The sequence below is a fragment of the Mus musculus genome, chromosome 12, assembly GCF_000001635.26.
Source record: "Mus musculus strain C57BL/6J chromosome 12, GRCm38.p6 C57BL/6J".
NCBI classification, from domain to species: Eukaryota; Metazoa; Chordata; class Mammalia; order Rodentia; family Muridae; genus Mus; species Mus musculus.
The window spans coordinates 31,881,941-31,906,134 of record NC_000078.6 but is presented as its reverse complement, the minus strand read 5'-3'; the positions used below and the strand labels follow the sequence as shown (position 1 = coordinate 31,906,134).

Genomic DNA, 24,194 nt, shown 5'->3' with positions numbered 1-24,194 from the left:
AGGGGTTAATGTCAGACTGCAGAGAGGCAGGCAAGAATGGGGTCTTGACAATTCTGACACACGTGTCACATGAGGAAATGCAAAGCCTGCAGGGGCAGATCAGGAATGTCAGCATTTTTCTGAGGCAGCATTCTGCCCAACTATGAAAAGGTTTTTGCTGCCTGAGGGACTCTAATGGAGACAGCAAAATGTAAATGTATGCAAGAAGCTTGCTGGCTTAATTACCTAGTCCACTGATGTTACCATCAGAGAGAGTGCCCAGAGGCAGATGGCAGCATGCTGTGGAAAGGGAGAGCTTGCTAGGGCTTTGGGGGGTGGGAGAGGAGCAGCCCTGTAGCTGAGATCTTAAGCTGGCACTCTCCTCCTCCCTGGCAAAGGAGTCCCTGCTGCCCTCTCCTGCTCCAAGGCCTCTAACTCAGACTGCTCAGAATGAGGCCGCCTGTGGATTCCATAATATGCCTGAGTAACTGGCTGCCCTGCCTCCTACCTTGTTAGGAAACATTTTCAGGGATGTTATATTATTCTTTAACTCTTCTACTATTTCTAGATGGGATAACAATATGAGGAATTGGCTTTTCTCACTAAAAAGTAAAGCTGAAGTAGGAAATTTGAAAAAAATAAACCATTGCTGATGTAAAGGACAAGGCTTTGATGCCTGTTTACTTGTTAGTTTGTTTTGCTTCCCTTCTCCATACTAACACATAGCAGTGTTTATGGTACAGTGGGCCACAGCAACCATCTCCTTCGTAGCCTGTTTTTATTTATTTTTTGATTTGTTCTTAATTCAGTGTTATATTAGGGAATATTTTTGTTTTTGTTTTTATAAAATTTTAAGAGCCAATCCAATATTGTCCATTATTCACCTGGACATGGTGGAACAGTAACTTCGAATGACCTGTAAATGATAGCCAAGATTCAGCATGCAGAGGGCTACTGGCTGATGGCTAGCTCTTGTTAGAGGGCTCAGCAACAATGGAAAGGATGGAGGTTAAAAATCATGGGTCCTAGGGCTGGCAGTGGTGGTGACACCTTTAATCCCAGAACTGTGGAGGTACAGGAAGGCAGGCAGATCTCTGAGTTTGAGGCCAGCCTGGTTTATAGAGCTAGTTCCAGAACAGCCAGGGCTACAACAGAAAACCCGAATCAAAACAAACAAACAAACAAACACCAACATACCCCAAAAAAAAGGGAAAGGGGGAGGGGAGAGGGGGAGGGCCTATGATTAGGTGATTACAAGAGATTTCTTCCGGGGTTTAGTACACTCTCCTGGATAAAGTACACGTCCCTGTGAAGCCCAGGAAACAGACCTCAGAGCTAGCTTTCTATATCTGCATATCCCACAGGAAAGCTTTGCAAAGCACCCCTCTCCGTGCAAGCTCAGAGAAGTTGTGAGAACCTGTCTTTTCTCAATGGCAGCAGTGGCAGAAGCAGAGCCACCTACCTATTCACAGCTCCCCTCTCCTCGAGCCTCAAACACATTCTTTATATAGCAGGCCTGGGTTTGAACACCCTAAATGATACTGTGGTTTTATTTTAATTGTTAATCTAGTTTAATACTATTACCCTAGTCTGATCAAATAACTACGAGCCAGCATCAATTCAGTAGATTTCTGTAGAATGACATATCAGTAGGATTATTTTGGTACTTTTCAATCCCTATTGCATTTTTCATTTAATTCAAGTATGTGGGGTGCTCTGTAAGCAGGATGCAATCCTGTTTATATGCCTGTGGTCTTGGGAGCCCGGCACTGTTTGCAGCAAGGAGCTCCCAGGAGAAAGGGCACATGGTTTCATCTCAGGGTTTGGAGAGAAGAAGAGAACACTGCCCACTCAGGAGTCAGGGCCCTGGGAGGCAAAGGAAAGCTTTGGAACCAAACATCAGTGGATCCTAAAACCACTGTAGGCTAAAATAACCAAGTAGACATGTCAGAGAATACTATACAAAATGAGGGTCAGTCTTGTTTCATGAAATGTACATATATGGTTCTGCATATACATGTATAATATAAGCTTGAATTCCTAGGTTTGCATGCAAATGTATGGCAGGATTGGTAACACTGTGAATTAAACTCAAGGTGTTGTAAAAGATGGTCTAGTGCCTGCTCTCCAATTATACTTAATTGCTGTTTTACTGAGATAGGGTCTCTCTGTAGCTCAAGCTGCCCTTTGGCTCCCCTGAGTGAAAACTGGGATCACAGGCATATGGTGCCAGACCAAGCTCTAAATTACAACAACAATAATATTAAATCTCAGGCAAGCTCTGTGGTACGTTCCTATAATCCCAGAACTCAGAAGGTTGAGGCGAGAGGATTTCAAATTCAATCCTGAGTCATATAGTGAAACCCTACCAGGAAAAATAAACAAACAAAACAGAATTAAGAAAGCCCCAAATCCTCTTACTATGTAACATGGTCAAAAGTCTGACAGATCTAGATTGACTACTACTCTATCAAGAGCTAGAGAGGGGGTGGGAGTGGGGGTGGGTGGGGGCTGTACCTGACTTTGTTGTCTGCTTGTGGATCCTGTTCCCTACTCTGGGCTGCCTTGTCTGGCCTCAGTGGGAGAGGATGTGCCAGGGTGGGCTGGTAAGGGAGGGCAAGAAGCAGGGAGAGACACAGGAAGAGGGACTGTAATGAGGGGGATACTGGGAGAAGGGAGTCTGTGATCGGGATGTAAAGTGAATAAATTAATTTATGGAAAAAAGTGTAATTTAAAAATGTATGGATTGGTGAACAGTAACTTTTGATTCTCTAAGTAGGTATAAGAAGAAGTTATCCAAGCCTGACTGTTCTTTCTTTTTCTCATATAAACATGGGGAGAGTTAACGGGACATTTCCCATCGTAAGTGGCTAATCAATCTTACATAAAACTTATCTTCAGATTTTATTTTTCCAAACTGTCACAGAAATTTCAAAGTACTGAGGTAAAAGCCATCCTATCTCAGCAAAAATTAAGATCAGCACTATTTTAGTATATATACAATAAAACCTAAACATGAAAACAAGAGCCTAGTTCTAATGTAGCAAATGAACATCACGTCAATAGTTTTTTTCTCAGATCTTTACCAAAAGCTACTTGACAATGCCCTCAGAATGTTTACTGACCCAGCCTGGGTATCATTGGATCACGCGGCACAGCCTGCTATTCCTAGTGGTTTAAATGAAAATAAAATGCCCTCCGGAAAGTTCAGATATTTGAACATGTGGTCCCACGTAAGTTGAGCTTGGGGAGGTTCAGGAGGTGTGGCCTTGCTCTAGGCAGGCTTTGAGGTTAAAGCCCACACACAGCACCCCAGCCTGCTCTCTCAGACTCTGTCTCCTGCCTGCAGCTGTGGCTCCGCCTCCCTGCTCTGATGGACTCTCCTCCAGAACCATAAACCAAAATAAACTCTTCCTTCTGTAAATCCCTTAGTCATGACGCTTTGTCACAATAACTGCACAGTAACTAATAAACTGTGTCACCATCTTACTCAAAGGAAATGACTGTGCAGTTATTTCAATGGATTATTTTACAGTTCACACAGAAGAACAAGATTGCTTACCGTTACCCTTACAGACTTTCAATTTAGTGCAGAACTGGAATTTAACACAGTCCTTAAGAGATCGATTTATTTATTTTAAAGAACTTATCAGATCTAAAGAAGGTATTTGAAAAATATACAAGATCTCACTTAACATTTCCTCTTTTTTTGTTGTTGTTTTTTGGGTTTTTTTTTTGATACAGGGTTTCACTGTGTAGCCTTGGCTGTCCTGGAACTCACTCTATAGACCAGGCTGGCCTCAAACTCAGAAATCCACCTGCCTTTGCCTCCTGAGTGCTGGGATTAAAGGCGTACACCACCACACCCGGCTGACATTTTCTTGCAATTGTGGACATGCAGTGATTCTCCACTGCAAAAAAAGCAAAATTCAGGCTGTGCCACTGGTACTGAAAAAGTAATTCTGTTGACTAGAAATGGGCAAGGTAAGGCGCACACATGGTCCCTGTCAACAATCCTGGCTCCCTACACGGCTATGACAATGGCTTGATGATGTGAGAGAGCACAGCCTTCATCGGGAGGGCATACTACTGCCTAGTTTTCAAGACTGAGCCAGTTTTCAGAAACACATTTGGTCAGTGTGTGTAAAAGCCTTCCATGCAGCATGCTGGACTCACAGCATTGTTATACATGTTTACTATTAAGATCTTTCCAGCCTATAGGGTTGGCCACATTTTTAGTGTGAATATTTTCTATGGGTTATTATGTGAAAAATCTGGAAATCTACAGAATAAATAGCCATATGAGCACCACCGGTGACCTTATATTTTAGCATCTACTACTGAAGTCATTAAGCTGTGTGATGTTTTCAGAACCAAGTGTTTCATAGTGGAAAGATCAACTTCATTAAGTTGATATATTTTAGATTATGCATATGAACTAGCTCACTATCCCTCCTTTTGAGCTGGTCTGCAGGAAGCTCAACCCAAGACCTGGTGGTCAGCTGCATCTGCCTGAGCTCCCTCACCCATTCCCCAATCTCACCACTGAGCTGTTTTAGTCAATAGCTGTGTATGTTTATATTATATTCTATACTTTTCAAACTAGATTGAATTGAAAATGTACATGAACAGCTGGGCCTAGTGGTGCATACTTTTAATCCCAGCACTCTGGAGGCAGAGGGAGGTAGACAGAGATCCTGAGTTATAGGCTAGCCTGATCTACAAAGTGAATTCTAGGACAGCCAGGGCTCTGTTACACAGAGAAACCTTGCCACCCACCCCGCCACCCCCGAAAAAAACAAAACCAGAAAAGAACAAAAATGTACATGAATAAAATTTTCAGAAAAAAAAAACCCATGCCTGTATTAGAATGCATTTCCTAGTGTTTCTGCTTAATATGCTTCTGCAAGAATAGGAAGTTAGAAAGCACACATCAGCTCAACCTGTGAATTAAAATTCAACAGAGAAAAACATACATTTCCACTATGGTATTAGCTACCGTATATAATGCTAGATGGTTCTCTGATTTAAACAATAACTTCTAAGATGATCCATCTCATAGTGGAATTGTTAGAATATAAAATGAATGTTGACAATGTTGTAAAGCTTAACCCAAATAGGAGGAAAGGACTGACCTGCTAGTAAGATGATTCGCTTACAATAATAAAGAGTAAGGTCTCACCTAAATGACCTCAGCATCCGATAGGACTTTCCCAGATCCGACACTCGCCTGCAAAGGGGGCCCACAGCCAACTCCATCTAAAACATGAAAAGACAGTCCATAGCTTTATATGTCTGACTCTGAAGGCTGGACCTGTCACATGATCTGTATTTGTCAGTTTTTCCTGAAATGAACAATGAAGAGAAGAGTGAGTTATCTGGGCTCATAGCTTCTGAGGTTCAGTCCATCATGAAGGCACGGAGGGGCAGAACAGCTCATCAGGTGGTGGCCAGCAAACAGAGAATGCCGGTGCTGCTGGCATGCTTCCTTCCCTCTCAGCTCCAGCCCAGCTGAGGATGGCTGGACCTAGCTCAGGGCAGGCTCCTCCCTCAGGAAACCCTCTCTAGAAACCCTCCTGTGCTTTACTGAGCTCCTAGGACATTTGCAAGCCAATCAACTCACAGATTAGCCATGACTTTACCTCAATCCAGAGAAGTTGTGATCTTTATAAACTTAATGTTAACTGCTATGAAACAAGTTCAGGAAGCCACTTACGTTTATTAAAAGGTAAAGACTTTAATGACGTTTACATTTCTTACTAAAGAGGCCCAAGATGAGATATTTTGATGTTGCTAAGTAAGAGAAGTAGTTCAAATTCTGTCTGTGATGGTTTGAATATGGTTGGCCCAGGGAGTGGCACTATTAAAACCTGTGATCGCCGGGCGTGGTGGCGCACACCTTTAATCCCAGCACTTGGGAGGCAGAGGCAGGCGGATTTCTGAGTTCGAGGCCAGCCTGGTCTACAAAGTGAGTTCCAGGACAGCCAGGGCTACACAGAGAAACCCTGTCTCGAAAAAATAAATAAATAAATAAATAAATAAATAAATAAATAAATAAATGGCAGACTCTGAATTGGTCAGTCTAAATTCTTTATAAAAAAAAATAAAAAAAAATAAATAAATAAAACCTGTGATCTTGTTGGAGTAGGTGTGGCCTTGGAGTAGATGTGTCACTGTGGGTGTGTGCTTTAAGACTCTCATCCTAGCTGCCTAGATGCCAGTCTTCCACTAGCCGCCTTCAGATGAAGTTGTAGAACTCTCAGCTCCGCCTGCACCATGCCTGCCTGGATGCTGCCATGCTTCCCACAGTGAAGATAATGACTGAACCTCTGAACCTGTAAGCTAGCTCCAAATATATGTTGTCCTTTATAAGACTTACCTTGGTCATGGTGTCTGTTCACAGCAGTGAAACCCTATCTAAGACACTGTCTTAGTTGAAATATCGAGAAAAAAAGCTTTCTAGACTATGCTCTGTATTCTATATAGGCACTGCAAGTCTCCAAAGTCAGTAGAACCAATGACGATTCTTACCAGTCAGTATGGTCCAAGTGACTATAAAGTTTAGCTCTCAAGATTTCAGTGCCATGTAAGTGGCAGAATTCTAAACTATAGTCACTATAAGGTGACCTAGTCTTAGCTCAGTCGTAAGTCAGGTGGAGATGATAATACGTGCTTGGTATAATTACAGAAGCTACATGTATAGACTCTGCTTGCATGACACAGAAGTACTCAGTGCTAAGCTGGTGCTGACACATGGCTCAGGGGTTAAGGACTCTTGAAGAGGAGCAGGGTTTAGTTCTCAGCACCCACATGGTGGCTCACAACTGCTTGTAACTCCACTGCCAGGGATCTGGTGACCCCTTCTGTGTTCCTTCCGCAGACACGCAGATGGAGCATATATATACATGAAGGCAAATGCTCAAACACATAAAACGAAAACAAAATAGGTCTTTAAAAGTTCTAAAATTATCAGTATTTAATTTTTTCTTATTTAAACTATTAATATAATTAATATATTATTAATTATAATTAATATAATCTGTCCCCATGCAAGAAATTAGCAAATGTTGGTTTCACTTCCTTTTATTTTCCTGCTTTGACTGGAAACTCTACTTGACATTAATGGCTCCTGGTTCTTTATCTACCGCATGCTCAGGCAAATTGTTTGCCATTTCTGGTACACAGAGGAAACTGGTCCTCCAAGCTCACTAAAAATGTGCTCCATATAAAGACAAGGTTAGAAAGCGGCTGAGGGCAAATTATTCCCCAATAGTGCAGTGTCTTTATTTAAGAAACACACAGGGAAGCAAGTCACTGGATCAGCGCCCTCATGAAACAGCACTCAACACTCCTTGCCAATGGGGGCCCCAGACGCTTAATCAATCGTCATTTGGGCAGCAAGTTCTACTCCCGACTCACAGCCAGGTGCCACGTTATATGTGAGCATGAGGCAGGGAATTAGAAGGAGATTGTCTCTCTTTTAAGAATTCTCATATTTAGTGAGGGTTTTTTTTTAATGTAACTATTCAACAAGATCATAGACCATGTATAAATGTGTACATGAACACACAAATATCCATGCCCAAATAGCTTTATAATGTTGTTAAATGTTAGTTGTACTGCTGAAATAGATACAGTACGCATACAGAAGTCCACAGACTTGTTACTAGGCCATGAGAGCACACCGAGAGGCCTGCAGCGGGTTCTGAGACGCGCAGGGCAGCCTCCTTGTGATGCTTTTGTGTTAGGTCAGTGCCAATCTTCTGGTACTAAAGACTCAAAATAAACACCAACATTCAGAATAAACACTAAGTCTTAAGGGGAAAATCTTACATGATTAGAAAACTCTAAAATACAAAGGCTAAAGAAATAAAAATTTAAAGAAGAAAATGCCAGTGTTCTTGCTGACAAGATAAGAACAGCTGGGGACCACTGTTCTCAAACCCAGGTCAGGGCTGATGGGCTAGTCTTCGGGCCTTGTTGGGAGTTCTGGTCTCCATCAGAATCGAACAGTTGCTCTGCACTGAACACAAGTAACTACGTAATCGGCACAAGCTTCTGATTGGCTAAGTCTATCCCACCAATAACTGTGGTGTGCATATACGGGTTTCCAAGCACATATTCTGTGATGTAATTTCTATGACATATTTTGGTCATCTTTTTCTTCCTATTACCCTTGTGATTCATTCAAAGATCAACCCAAACAGCCTTTGACCTAGCCTGGAGTAAGACTAAATGTTAAAACAATTAAATAGCTATGGAAAAGTTCCTGTATGAAAGATTATCGCCTCAAATGACTGTGAGCTCTGTGATGACACAGACAGATTTCAAAGGCTAAATCTTTCAGATAAATTTTTAATCTATAATGACCCCCGAGGGACTGAAAAGTCATTTCCCTTTAAACACTGAAGTCCATGCTTGAAGGCGGAGTTCTGTGCTGGAGGAGTCTGCGGGGTTACAGATGGACACACGGTGGTAGGCCTCTGGGCTGCTGCCCCACCTGGCTGCTACTCAGTACCCACCAGGCACGTGGTCAGCCACCGGACACACCTACATGTTTCAGGGGTGTTCGTACACTGACAATGGACAAGAGAAAAAAGGCAAGAGGAGTCAGAACCAACAGTGGTTTGCTTTCCTTCCTAACTCACACTTTTGAGGCAGTGTGGGAAAGATAAAAATGTATCCTTAAAGGGCACCAGAAAATGTATGAATAGAAACTGCTAGGAGCATCAGTAAAGGATTTAATTCCAACTTCAATATCTGTTCTTTTCCTCGGAGGAAAAAAGAGAGCTGAGTGAGGCACAGGGGGATGGCGCTTCAGCAGACAGTGGGCATGTCTGCCCTGAGTGGGACTAGGCAGAACCCTGCGGGCGTGGACAAGCTCAGGGCTTTTTGAACTGCTGTGTGATTAGTGTAGACAAAGAGGCAATGTGGTCCCAGCAGGAAATTAATTACCTGTAGGAAGCCACCTCATGCTCATGACCTAATTCTTAGGGGACCTATGCCGCGCACTTCCCTCAGTAAGAGCCCTCCAGATGGCAGCCTGCAACTACCTTTTCTCTGCACTGGCGCCCTGTGGAGGTCAGGATTGTTTCAAGAGTCCTTATGACGCTTCACTTATTGTCTTTACTGCTAAACTTCATGTCAAAATCTACCCAAATTCCTTCTGTTGGCCTTTTCTTGAGCTCTGCTTTCAGCCAAACAGCAGGGACTTTCATCACAGGAACCCTTTGCAAAGACACAGAGAACCCTGTGCTTTGGAGCCCAGTAACCTCAGTGGCCTGGTTTAATTGTGATTACAAATCGACAGACCTTTCAGTTACTCGCCAGTTAAAAGGCTCTGGTCCCCAATGGCTGCCTGTGAAGCAGACACATTTCAGGGAAATGTTATTTGAGAGTTTTGACTAATCCAGACAAAACATTTCCAACCAAACGGGACTCTGAAAGCTGGGGTTCACACACAATTACAGTTTTGATCTAGTGAAATCAAAACCCCAGTTCAAAGTTTAATTAGAAAAACAGTGGAGTCCTGATTCTGACCTAACACCCGGGAAGGGTTTGCTAATACTACTGGACGCAAACGCCACGCTTCAACGTGTCTTTCCTGAGCCAGGCTAAGAGGAATGGTAGGATCTTGTTAAACTGGGTCACACTGTGGAGCAGCAAACCAAGGGTAGGTGCAGGGGCTGAGCCTCCACAACTAAACCCTACAGCACTGCTATAAAGTCCACTCAGCACAGAGAAAACACCATTTCTAAACACAAGAATCTGTCAAACATAAGTAACAGAGTTTCATTTATCCTGAGGAGGAAATGGCTTCAGAAGGTACTATGTCTTTAAAAAGAAAGGGGGTGGGGGATGGAGATACAATTCTGAGTGCTGCAGCTCACCCCACCACTGGAGGCTGTGCACTGTGAGCCAGGGTTAGCTGCAGTGGGGGGCTGCCATCTTTCAAGAGAACACATCATTACAATAAGCAAGCCTCCCTCTCCTATGGCACTCACTCTGGCCATCTCCTGCTCAGCTGCCATTCTAATTGGACTTGAAGTGCTGCCTCCAGGAAAGTGACTCAAGGACCAGCTGGAGAAGAATGCAAATAAGCTGGTGGGGGAGGGAGCCGCAGAGGAGGAGGAGAGGAGACAAACAAAACCTAGGAGAGGGCCAGGAGACAGACCTATCAGAGATATTTTTAAGGAGTAAGACAGGTCCTTGGACACACGGACACAACTGCCTCCATAAGTCATTATTCAGAGAGAAGGAAGGTGACAAAAATGGACAAGGTTAAACCATTTGAATGGGAGCATTTAATTTCTTTTCTCACATGTACCTATTAAAGGTATCTTTTCCAAAGGAAGGTTTATTTTGTGTAGTTTCACAGCCTCATTTGCGGAATGAAAATAACTGCTTGATCAATTACAAGCAAGGAGCTTTTGAAAGCCAGGTTTGGGCCTTAAGTATGCTGCAGGGTGGGAGCACCTGGCAGCCATGACCCTGAGCAGGAGGCCCAGGGCATGCTCTCAGACACACAGGGACTCAGTGCTGACAGGAGTAATTATCTGTATGTCCAAGGACGACCGGGCAGACTGCAATGGAGACTCCCATGAATGACTACTGAGATTAGTAAAGCTAACAGCTTTGAAAGGGTTAAGAACTGGATTCACCCCTGAGTCATCTGCTTCTGAAGACACTGGGTGCTTAGGGCCTTTTCTCTGCTTCTGATTCCTGAAGGGGTAGGAGGAAGACTCGGGTAGTTGCAGGTAATTTTAAGGCTAGCCACAGGGGCAAAACAGTACTGCACTTAGTGAAGAACCCATATAATCAGGCAGTATCTTCAGGCACCCTGCCTGTCTCTCACTGAACACAGACGCTCACTGCTCACTATCCGGGCTAGGGTTGTTCTTCTCAGGATAGCACGCGGCTCCATGGCTCCATTCCTGCTGTTTACAACATCAGCTCATTGCGTACATTATTTTGAGCCAAGTAAACCAATGATTATTATTGGCTTTAGGGAGATGAGAAAATAGAAATAATACAAAGTGTTGCTTTATTGTGACATAAGATACTTTGCCTTAATCTTGAACAATCAAAGATGATTTTTAATTTTGTTAAAAAGAAAAACAGCATTTGTGTGTGTGTGTGTGTGTGTGTGTGTGTGAGCTGATAGCGCTCCTTTGAACATAGTGAATGTGCCTAAGACCTGCTGGATATTCTGCAAGAAATGTGGGAAGCACCCACCCCACAAGGTGACACAGTACAAGAAGGGCAGGGTTCTTTGTATGCCCAGGGAAAGCGGCGCTATGACAGGAAACAGAGTGGCTACGGTGGGCAGACCAAGCCTATTTTCCGCAAAAAGGCTAAAACTACAAAGAAGATTGTGCTGAGACTGGAGTGTGTTGAGCCCAACTGCAGATCTAAGAGGATGCTGGCTGTTAAGAGATGCAAGCATTTTGAACTGGGAAGCGACAAGAAGAGAAAGGGCCAAGTGATCCAGTTTTAAGCCAATTTTGTTATGAAGACAATAAGATCTTGACCTTTCACCCCCTTTGATTGCAGTTGGTCTTTTGGGAGGGAATAAATTAAAAGCTTCCAGAAATTAAAAAAAAGAAAAAAAGAAAGAGAGAAAGAAAGAAAGAAAGAGAGAGAGAGAGAGAGAGAGAGAGAGAGAGAGAAAGAAAGAAAGAAAGAAAGAAAGAAAGAAAGAAAGAAAGAAAGAAAGAAAGAAAGAAAGGAAGAAAGAAAGAAAGAAAGAAAGAAAGAGAAAGAAAGAAAGAAAGAAAAACAAAATAGTATTTGGTACAATATTTTAAAACTCTTTTTTGTAGTGAATTAGTTTCAGGTGGGTTTTCTTTTCTCTTTAGCTACATGAATAGTTAAGACACTGATGTTTACTTAATACATAACAGTGAGGCTCAAACATTAGTTCCCTTGGAACAATGCATCAATTTACCTGTGCAAAATCAGCAGCAAGTCGCAGTTTCCCACCTTCACCAAGAGGTCTTATGAGACTGGCATTGCGGATAAAAAGTTCAATGGCTCTTTGGGCAATAGCTTCAGTGTTGTCAAAAACAAAATCCAAGCATTCAAAGTGTTTAAAGTAGTCATTCATAACTCTGGCAATGAAACCTTGTAGCTCTTTCATGTACAGGGAACAAGGAACATCAGGTTTTCCTGAGCTGCTTGATGCCCTATAAAAGGGAAAAAAATTTCAGCATTGATGCACAAAGCTACAAATATATTTTGCCCCTGGTTACTATTTCAATCCTGTGCAATTTATTTTTCCTATTAGTGATATAAAAGCACCAATTTTGTTTTGTTTTGCTAAGTATTAAAGAAAATAAAACAATGTTTAAGTTGTATTCTTAAATTTGTGTTTAGATCCTGTGAAGATTACTTACGGATTTTAGCATGCTTTTACTTAAAAGATTATGAAGAATAAAACACAGCTATCTGTCTGAGATGAATCACACGCTGGCCTTTCAATGTCTGACGCAGCTTCCAGCTCTCCGTCCATTCCTATGTTTTGCCTGGTAAGTGAATGTGTCAATAATAGATTCTGAGATGACATTTTATACTTCTCAAGGGCAGAACATGCTTGGTGGCAGCCCCTGCTCTTGCAGTTGGTCACATCAGTCCGATGGCAGCACGGTGACAGAGGGACGGTTGTGTAACAATATGCAGTATGCAGTTTTTCTCCTCCAGATGAGGTTTAGAAAGGCTTTAATTTGGAAAAGTAGATGATACCAGCTGTGCTTCATGATATACTATTTATAACTTATAAATGTTTACAACTGCCCTTTAAAGAATATATTCAAAGAATATGAAATATTTATAGGGAGGAGGGGTTATACCAAAATTAGAAATCACCTGATCCTAGCTAATAGATGAGATCATTGACTATATAATGCTGAGTTTTGTCCAAAAAGCAAGGGAGATGTTTCCAACTTCTGAGAGTGATGCAGAGGAAATGGAAATGGTCTAGAGATGAACACCAGCCATGACTGAAGTCTCTGAGACAGAGAGCAACGTGAACTTGATAACCTTCACAGCAAAGCAATGGCAGCTATAATAAGAGGTCTCCCACCTCCAGAAGAAGACAGAACTAGGGGAAGCTCCAGAGTATGAAAGGCTGTCCTAATGACGGAGGCTCCCCACCAGGTCCACGGTACAGCGTGCTCAGGCTCAGTGTCTTGGCAGGGTGCTGTGTGCTGCCTGAGCAGAGCCGCTTTGGGTCCTGATGGCGAGCACCATATGGGATTTGTCTTCACCAGATTCAGGTCACTACATGGCCTATTTTCATTCAGGTGCGTACCAAAAGAGAGTGCTAAGTGCAAAAATAAAATATTTTCATATCCATTTGTTTATTTACTGAAGAGGCAGTAAACATAGTGACATTGTATACAGGGTAGAAAGATAGAAAAAGTCTCTAGTGAGCACATCAATCACAGTGAACTCATATTTATTCCTTTTATCTAGCTAGAACTTTATACCAATTTAACCAACACCAATGCATTACCCTGGCTGCCACGCCCTAGGAAACACTGTCTGTAGTTATCATTTTAGGGTCTGCAGGTAAATGAGAGCATGTCTGGTTTCTGTGCCTGGCGTATTTTGACATGGTATGCCTTCCAGGGTCATCTGTGTGGTGGCAATCAGTAGGGATTCTTTTTGGACAGCTGACTACTGTTTCATCTTGTACCCACACCACATTTGCTTAGCTTGTTTATCTCCTAGACAGACACATAGGGTGGTCCCTACTGTTCTGTCAGTTTATACAATGCTGCATTGAACATTATCTATGGATGTAACACTGATGTCATACCACACAAAACATACTTAGAAGTGACACTGGAACATAGAGCAGTTGTACTTTTACCTCTCTTGTTTGTTTTGGAGGCAGTGTTTTATGTAGGGCAGCTGGCTTGCCTTTTGCCTTCCAAATGCTGGGATTAAAGGCATGTACCACCAAACCCAGCCTGTCTTTTAGCTTTCTGAGGCACCTCCATACAGTTGTCCACAATACCTATGGCAAATCACATCCTCACCAACAATGCCTTACAGTATTTACAGTTGCCCATCTTTTTAATAGCTAACCTAACCATTAAAAAGTTGCGGCCTTAATCTACATTTTTTGCAGTAATGTAAGCCATTTGTGTGTGTGTGTGTGTGTGTGTGTGTGTGTGTGTGTGTGTGTGTGTGTGTGTGTACATGTATTTTGTTATTTGTTGAAACAGAGACTCATGTAGCTGAGGCTAGGCTTGAATTTGGTATGTGGTCAAGAGCTCTTGGACTTGACCTCTGTAAAGGCAGGCCTGCATCATGGCCAGTTTATTCTGTGCTGGGGAATGAACCAAAGGTACACACTAGGCAAGGACCACCCGAGTTACAGTCACTCATTTGCAAGTTCTTTTTTTTTTTTTTTAAATCTATTTATGCCCTTCCTTCACTTTTAAATTAGGTTATTCAGAAGTTTCCTCTTGAAAGACTCCGAGAGGAGCCCCTCGCTCAGGCCTCAGGACAATAGCGGACACCCAAGAACTCACAACAGACGGAGCTTGTTGCAAACCACATGAGGCTTTATTCGGGAAAGCCAGAGCTCTGGGGACGACTCATATCCCATGCAGGGGTAGAGGAGTCGACCTCGAGGGGAAAGAGTTCCCAGTTTTTATAGGCCCTCAGGGGGAAAAGGAGATGGGGGTGAGTAGGGGATTTCCAGATCTAAACAATGTCTATTCTCAAGAAATGGGTATGGGAGGGGTACAAGGAAAGAGTCTAATGAAGGTGCAGCAATGGGCACACACCTGGTCAGAACATTGGCAGACACACAGGTTCGAGGAGTGGCCAGAGCATTGTGCACCTCTATTTTTCTAAATCAGTGAAGCTAGTTCTGCTAACACTGATGTCTATCTTGCCAATTTCAGGGCTTCTGTGTCCCTTTACATTCTGCCAGGATCTTTCACTCTCTACTGAGATTCTGTTCTCAATCTCTCTTCCTCCCTCCCTCCCTCCCTGGTTTGTCTGTCTGTCTTACAGCCTTGGGACCAGTCCCTCCCCACGTGCTTCCCTGCACACCCCCTCTCCCCACCTACACCTATCCCCCCCTCTCAGTGGCATCCTCTGAGTGCAGAGGCTTTTGAGTCAGTGCAATCAATCACTTTCGTCTGCTCTTTATTTTGCTGCCTGAGCTTTTAGGATTAAAGAAGAGACCCGTGTAGACAAGTGTCAGGGCTTTCCTGCATGTTCCCTCCAGTACATGCATGGGTTTATACACTGTGCAGTACTAATGTATCTGATGAGGCATGAGGTCCTGCGTTCCCAGCAGTGCACTGAAGAGACCGTCCTTTCCCACTGTGTTCTTGGCACCTTTATTAAAAATCATTTTATAAAACTGGACTCATTTCTGGCTCTTTATTCTATTCCACGGGACAACGTTTCTTTTCATTTTTAATGCCAGTAACTCACTATGATTCTACAGCTGTTAAACTATTTTAAAGTGTCTCTTGCTTAGTCCTGTGTGTGTGCATGTTTGTGTGTGTGTTATGGTAAGAGCCAGGGACAACTGTGGTGTTGGTCCTCACCATGCATCTCTGTCTGACACGAGGTCTCTGAGGGAAGCTGAATGGTAGGCACCTTGTTTGTGAGCTTCAGGGATGCTGCTCTGCACCTGCAATGCTGCTGCTGGGATTGCAGGCCACGCTGTTCAGGGTCCCAGGGCCTGGGGATTACAGCTCATGCTTGAGCAGCAGATGCTTCCCAACTGAGCCATCTCCCTAAGCCTCAGTTACTCTGAGGATAGATTCAAATCAGGAAGTGTGATGTCTTTGGCTTTGCTCTTTATCCTTAGGTTGCCATGGCTACCCAGGGCTTTAGAGTTTTAGGATTTGTTTCTTTTTATTTCTATGAGAAAACATTGGAATCCTAATAGTGGTTAGAAATAATCTATAGATGCTTTGGTAGTACAGACATTGTTACCTAGTTTAAGACGTTTTGAGTTGGATTTGTGATATGTTCTGTGTGTGTGCAGGTGCTTATGTTGCACACAGAGGAAAACCTTGGGTGCCATTCTTCAGATGCCTACTGTGTGTGCATGTCCACGAAGGTCTGAGTGTGTGTGCAGGTACATGTTCACATGTGAGGAGGCCAGAGGTCAACCTCAGCTGGATTTTGAGACAACCTCCTCACTGGCCCGGAGCTTGCCAGGTATGGTAAACTGCTTGGCCAGTGAGCCCCAATGATGAGCCACCCTCTACCATCTTGTTGCTGATATTTCAAGCACTCATCATCACACCCATTTTTGGTTTTATTCAATTTTTGTTGTTGTTGTTTAGATGTAGGTTCTGGGATTTGAATTCATATCCTCGTCTTTACAAGGCAAGTTCACGGACTAAGCTCTAGCTACAGCTCAGCTTGCTGGTATTGTGAGAATTTTCTATCTGTGTCTATCAGAGACACTGACCTGTACTGCCCTTCCTTGTAGTTCCACCATCCATGAACACAACTCTCCCCAGTGAGCTTCTTCAAGCTTTCAGTTAGTCTGTGGTTTCAGCCTGCCAATCTTTTAATGCCATGGTTAAATTAATAGATAAGTAATTTTTAATTAATAGATATGTAATATTTAAGCTATGCTAATGGATTTCTTGTTAATTTATTGTATAGCTAGTCCCTTGTCAGCTTATATAAATGCCACAGGCTCCTCCTGTTGGTTCTGCATCCTGATTTTACTGAACTTATTAGCGCTAGCCATGTTCTGTCTTCAGGGGTTTCTACTCCTCAGCAGTCACTACATCTTTTCCTAAGGAATGTCTTCTGTTCCTTTTGCTTAATTGTTCTGGCAAGGGACGTCAGCATTGGACACAGGTCACAAGAGTAGCTTCTGGCTGTTCATCACTGAGTAACCATGACCTTGTCACATGTGGCCTTTTCTGTGGTGAGATGCATTTTTTACAGCTAATTTCTTAACTAAGAGATGGCAAATGCTGCAAATACCTCTGCATTTGATGAAATGATTATACATACGACTTGTGTGCACTGTTCTACTGTGACACATCTACTGATCCATCTGTTACATTGCCCCTGCACCCCAGAGACAAGTCTCACTTGGTCACAGTACCTGAGTCTTCTTAAATCCTTGAGTCCTGGTGTATTTGCTCTGCTAGGACTCTGCTGAGGAGTCTGCCAGTGCTCATCAGGACACTAATCTGTTGGTTTTTATTCTTCTCCTGTCCTCATCTGGCTTTGGAATAAAGGTAATGCTAGCTTTATGAGAAGAGGACATATTCTTTGTTAGTCTGTTTCTTGCAGTTTAAGAAGAAGCCATAACAGTTCCTTTTTAAGTGGTTCAGCTTCATCCAACGAGACATTAGTTCCCGCACACTTCCTTGATGGGAATGTGATTCAATTTTGTCACTCATTCTGTTCTGCTCAGATTTCCTGTTTGTTCCTGAGTCTGTGTCATGTGTCTAGGAACCCATATACAATTCCACAACTCGTGCAATCGCCCAGATTCCTACAGCAGTGCACATGGGCTCCCTTCCGCGCCTTTGCCAGCTCCTATCTCTGGACTGGTTTTGTTTGTTTTGTTGTTATGCACTACCATACTCTAGCTGAATCTGGGACCTGGTGGACACTAAGCAATGCTTTGGCACTACCTCCCAAGCACGTTTCCTATTCCCACCTTGTATTTATTAGACACATTCTTACTAAATTGCCCAGGCTGGACTAGAGCTTGCACTGTAACCCAGGCCAGCCTTAAGAGTAGTGATCCTTCTGCCGTTTATCTGTGGACATTCTATGATTTCTCCTATTAAAATCTTATACCACCGTGGTCAGGTAGCAGTGGCACAAATCTTTAATCCCAGCACTCAGAATACAAAGCAGGTGGATCTCTTGGAGGCCAGGACAGGTCTACAAAGCAAGTTCTAGGACAGCCAGGGCTATACAGAGAAACCTTGTCTCAAAACAACAACAACAACAAAGAGATAGATAATACTGTTAATTTTGATGTTTTTCTTCCTAAATTTGTTCAGGTTATTTTTATGGTCTAAATGGAAAACATCCCATCTCTATGAATGTGCATTTTATATATGTCTGTTGGGTCCATTTGTTTTAAAGTATAGCTCAAATCTCTGTACATATGATCTGTCTGTCATTGAAAGGATTATATTTTTGTTACAATCAAATTCTTTAAATATCTGTTTATATTTAGGTATTTTGATATCAGATGCATATGTATTTTAAATATCCAGTTAATGAGGAGACTCCTTTATCATTTCATAATGATCTTCTGGATTGTATTTTACAAGTTCTGACTGAAAACCTATTTTCATTAACGATAGCTGTTCCTGTTCACATTTTGGTCGCCATCGCGATAGCTGTTCCTGTTCACATTTTGGTCGCCATCGCATGGAATAGCGTTTCCTGTCTCTTTGTTTTCAGTTCTGTATGTTCCTAAAGCTGAGCTGGGTCTCCTGTGAAGGCCAAATCCACTTGGCCTCTCGGATTTTTTTTATACTTCTTCTAAAGCATCACAACATCTTTCTATTACTCTGGAGGAAGACTGATTACAATTCATAACAGTTGCAAAATTACAGTTATGAAGTAGCAATGAAAATAATTTTATGGCTGCAGGTCAACACAACACGAGGAACTGTATTAAAGGGTCGCAGCATTAGGAAACTGAGACCAACCACCTAAGGAAAGACAGTGCTTACGAATATGGTGACATGAAGATGTGTCACATGAAGTGATATGTTCAGATGCAATGATTTCACTGAGTTGTAGAAAATAGCTTATTGGAACAGGTTCCAGAAGTGTGTGTTAGTGTAAGTGAAATTATACTTCAGATGAAATTTAAGATACATGCTACCAAATCTCCTTGTGGATTAGAAGTCTGACTTAAATGTACTAAAATACAAACATTCTGAGCTATTACAGATTAATTTCCCCAGTTACTCTCAAGCCTTGAATAGTATGTTCTCAGCAGGTAGTATAGGTAATCCAGCCTTCGGAGCAATAGTGCTACACAGAAGCTGAAGGTGAAGTTAAAGTTAAGCATGCTCACAACTGAGAATTGGTGGATGTGTATTTTCATGTAACCAGACTGGTGTGCACTGACTTTCCTTAGAGCAGTGGTTCTCAGCCTTCCCAATGCTGGGGCCCTTTAATACAGTTCCTCATGTTGTGGTCACCCCCAACCAGAAAATTATTTTCATTGCTACTTCATAACTATAATTTGGCTATTGTTATGAATTGTAGTGTAAATATCTGCGTTTTCTGTGAAAGGGTTCCCAAAGGGATCAAAACCCACAGGGTGGGAATGATGCCACCGAGGGATGCAGCCACTCCTGCAGAGATCTGGGGCTCTTCTCTCACTGCCTCCTTTCCCACCCAGACTCTTATCAAACAGGACTCTCCTTACATTAAACATGAGAAACTCTGAGGAAGGACACATCTGACAGGACTAAGAGAGAGCTTGTTCTCAAAGCCAAGTAAGAGTCAGATGAGTCTTCAAGAGGAGTGTCATGCTTGTGCCAGGTGATCACACAGGTCAGGAAGAGGTCATCTGTGAGAAGGAAGGCGGTCAGGAGAGGAAGATGGCGCAAACCAGCCAATCCTGAAGCACAGAGCTAAGTCTACAAACCTGCTGCATCTCAGTAAGCAAAGAGAGAGATGATGGGAAGCAGAACACAGATAATGTGGTAATAGCATTCACAATGGAAGAGTAGGCGGCAAGGAGCCAATGCCATGACAAGAATAAAGCCTGGTTGGCAAGGAGCTCAGAGAGTAGGAGGGGTAGGGAGTGAAGAATCAAGGCAGTGAGGACTAGTAACAGCTCTGAGGAAATGCTTTACCCAGAAAAATCTTCCTGATGCATGGTGATGATTATGGCCTCGATCGCATCTGCCACTGACGTCAGCAAGGGCTGTATGGCATTCCCCATAAGATCGTGAATTGTCTAACAAAGAGAAAACGGGAAAGAGAAACAAAATTAGAGAAACTGACACAAAGAAATCTGAGGAAATGAAGTGAGAAACATTTTGACTAACAGTTTTCATATTCTATCACAGTCAGACTATACATAGTTTAACTAGGAGAAGTGTGTTTCTCGCCCTAGCCACTGGCAGTGATGGCTTAGAAAGCTTAAAATACTAGGAATACAGCACTGAGAACTTCCAGCTCCTCCAATCATCTCACTCCGTCAAAAGGTTTAATGGGTAAATGAGCCCATGAGAATGTAAGCCATGCCAAGGAGCAGACACAGGCCATTCACAAAGCGAAGAGCAAACCAGTACATTTTTTGTTGTTTCTCAAAAATGTAAAACAAGTAATTCCTTAAAAACCGAAATCTTATGTGATGGTTTGTCTATGCTTGGCACAGAGAGTGGCACTATTAGGAGGTGTGACCTTGTTGGAGTAGGTGTGTCATGTGGGTGTGGGTCTTAATCCCCTTGTCCTAGCTGCCTGGAAGTCAGTCTTCTGCTAGCTGCCTTTGGAACAAGAGGTGAAATTCTCAGCTCTTCCAGCCATGCTCCTGCCTTGATGATAATGGACTGACCCTCTGAAGCTATAGGCCAGCCCCAAATGTCATCCTTACAAGCCTTGCCTTGGCCATGGTATCTGTTCACAGCAGTAAAACCCTAACTAGGACACCTTCTCATATTTTTTTTTTCACCAGAGTGAACAGAGGGAAACCACTGGTGACTCCTACAGGGTGGAACAGTAGGCAATTCACGAGGTAGGTTTCTGGGGAGAATTCCGTGTCAGTGAGTCTCATTAATCTATGCAGAAATCTCTAGCTAGGCTCAGCAACTCTCTTGGTTTCTCTCAAGTCTCAGAAGCTGTGACTACTAAATCTAATCAATCTGCTCCCAGGCGGCAGCTGGCAGGGCTAGAGACCAAGAAGAGAGGAGGAATGAGACACCAGCATCTAGCAGCAGACAATGATTCTGCAAAACACCCTACTGGTTAGATCACACACCAGAGATCTACAAGCCAAAGCAGCCATGCTGCTTGGGTGGAAAACTGTTTGGAACCACGGGTTAGCCTGTGGAAGATATCAGGGCTTAGTTAAAGGGTTTTGGTTTTGATGTGCAGATACTGACCAGAATCCTATAAACACCCCAAATCAAAAACTGGAGGCACACTACACATGCTTCATGGTGACTAAGGTCACATGACAGGTGGTCATGGCGCAAAATAGTTGCAGCCAATAAGAAAAGAATATGGGGGACAGCTATTCATTAAGTCTCTACATGATATCTTTAGGTCGTCATCTGTCAAGATAATAAACATACACACAATTGTATATACAGACAAGTATATATGACCCAGTTTGCAGTCTAGTGATACAGATGAAACATGATAGTAAATTAAATATTCAAAAGAATGTGGTGGGATGGCACAGAGATTTCATCACATGCTGAAAAGATATGAACAATAAAAAGGAACAGTGTCTGAACTGAATCTCTGACAAATAGGAAAGAACCAGAGCGAGGATGAGACTGGGAACACGTGTCAAAGCTACAGGAGCCCAAGGATGCTGGTCTACCTGGGGAACCATAGGGCACAGAACAGAGACTGGAAGTGCCTGCCTGTAAGAGAGAAGCAGCTGGGGTGTGCTCGAGGTAGGCTGCTATAAGCAAGGAGTTTATCAGGAAGGGATGTAGAGACTAGTGATAAAGTACTGTTAAGATTCCAATTTAGAAAACAATCATATTGGATAGTAGCCTAAGGGATTCGACTGGAGGCAGGAAAACAATTATGAGACTGCAGGAGATACCAATGCCAAATGAACTAATTAGACACAGCGAGGATGGAGATGAAGAGTCAGTAGGGCTTTGTAGTTAGATTTGCAAAGTTGAAGAGATTTAAGAGTACACATGTTTGTTTGTTATTTTAATATCTAGTAACAGGAATGACTAAGCACTATGTATAAAAGCAGCACAAGTTGATTTGGGGATATAAAGAAAAAGACACGTTCAGTTAGGCACAAGAATTCGAAATGCCTATTTGAAAATGTATTTGGGCTGTTATGTAGGTACCTACTTCCTGAGATGTTTTGATTAGATTTAGTAGTCACCAGCTTTTGAGACAGGAGAGAAACCAAGAGAGTTGGTGAGCCTAGCTAGAGATTACTGCACAGATAAATGACAAATGCCACTTAAAAACCACAAATAATAGGTGACCTTGGAGGATTAGGAGGAGGAGAGACATTAATTTAGTAGTCAGAATTTAGTATACTTGATATGGTAGGTAATTTTACTTAGAAATAAGTTATTTCTCCAAAGAATTTTTACTCTCTCTAATTTATATCATTCATGAAATAATTTATTTTTTTTTAAAGATTTATTTATTTATTATATGTAAGTACACTGTAGCTGTCTTCAGACACTCCAAAAGAGGGCATCAGATCTCATTATAGATGGTTGTGAGCCACCATGTGGTTGCTGGGATTTGAACTCCGGACCTTCGGAAGAGCAGTCGGGTGCTCTTACCCACTGAGCCATCTCACCAGCCCCATGAAAAAATTTATACATAGAGAACCTTGGGCAAGTTCACAAGGCTGTCCAAAGCTGTGGGTAAACAAGCCCAACAGCTGAGACCCTTCGTATGTCTGCCCCTACACGGCTGACACTGCCCTGGGAAGAGAAACTGAAGGGACCTTAGAGAACTGGAGAAAAAAGTAAAGGCCATCTTTAAAAGGCTGAGTTTTTCACTTATGATATGGAGAAGCATCTAACTGAAACAAGAACACCCACTCGAGAGCTTAGGAGACCCAAACTCAGGCAGTTTCTGAGAGCTGCAAAACTCTGGGGTAAACAGGTGGAAACGCAAGTCTCCTGTGTTTCGTGGTCTGGCTCTCAGGGGACCACAGTAAGGACGGGCAGGTATAGTGATACCCAGAAGGAAATAAAACCATATAGTATTCTCCTTAAACATTTTCTGACCCTCTACCTCTCTTTCTCATTCCTCATTTGCACTGGTCCCCTTCCTGATACCAAATGGCCCTCAGTGACAAAGCAATATTCTGAAAAATCTCTCTTACATTCTAAGAGACTGGATTTTTGTTGGACCTCACACCCAGAGTTGAGGTCCTTGAATACATCTTGAAGTCACTTCAGACTTGAGACTGCTAGTCTGCTGGATACTCAGCTTGCCTGGTGGGGCCTAAGCTAATGCAGAGCTGTAGTCTGCTCTTCCATGCACTTTGACCCAGATAAAGCCTATGAATCATCTGCTTCCTACATCTACCATAAAGGCCAGGAGCAACAATGTGTGATTATTGGTTGATAAGCAGTGAAGTTTGCTGTCTGAGTCAGCTCGAGCTAGTGCCCTGATTTCTATGAACTACTCCATATTCCTTCCCATGTGGTACTTTTTATGCTCTACAATAAATTACAGATTAAAATCCTTTGTCATAGAGAGATACAGACACGACTAACACACATAAAAAAGACACACACACAGACAAAGGCAGACAAGCATATGTAGGGTCAGACACATAGAGACACCATTCACACACAGAAACACACACACAATGGCAGACACAGACACAGGGACAAACAGATTCACAGGACAGTCTTCAGGCAGGCACACATGCAGACTCATGTAAAAGAGAGACAGAAGATAAAAGACATAGGAGCATGAAGCAGAAAATTTAAATATGAACTCCCTCTTGGTTAAATGACTCCAAGAAGTAGTGATTTCATGGCTTTCTTTCCTGTAAGAAATTATTACTATATAAAGTCTGCACAGTCCTCATATGTATTGTATTTATGTATTTATATATTTCACACATACATATATATAAAATTTAAACCTACATTCTGCATAAGATAATGCTGAATATTGTCTTTCTTGCACTTCCATTCTTTTCCCTTGCTCCTCCCCTCATCCCTTTAGACCCCTCACTTTACATGACCAATTTTACTTTCATGTAATATATGTATGCATATTTGGCTCGAATTCTAAATACGAGAGAAAACATACAATATTTGCCCAATTCTGGCTTATTTTGCTTGGCCCAATGATTTCTACTTCCACACGTTTTCCTGGAAATGGCAAATTGTTTTTCTTATGGATAAATAAGGCAGTGTTTTCTTTCTCTTCTTATGTATAGATGGGAATAGGGGCTGGCTCCTCATCTTGGTGACAATGAACAGTGCAGAGATGAACGTGGCTGTGCACATCCCTCTGGGGCTCACTACTTCACATTCTTG

At 42.5% G+C, this 24,194-nt stretch overlaps 1 protein-coding gene and 1 pseudogene across 7 annotated transcripts in view; one reads left to right on the top strand and one right to left on the bottom strand.

The window, feature by feature from the left end:
• Positions 1-24,194, bottom strand: part of Cog5 (component of oligomeric golgi complex 5) — a 282,812-nt gene that overhangs the window by 31,496 nt on the left and 227,122 nt on the right. For all 7 annotated transcript variants that reach the window (XM_011243868.3, XM_006515084.4, XM_006515083.2 and 4 more), the window contains 3 exons: positions 19,827-19,930; positions 11,927-12,164; positions 5,162-5,238 (listed from right to left, as the gene is read on the bottom strand). In XM_011243868.3, coding sequence (XP_011242170.1) covers positions 5,162-5,238; positions 11,927-12,164; positions 19,827-19,930 — 419 coding nt within the window. The remainder of the gene's footprint in view (positions 1-5,161; positions 5,239-11,926; positions 12,165-19,826; positions 19,931-24,194) is intronic.
• On the top strand, positions 7,310-11,476 carry Gm35666 (annotated as a pseudogene).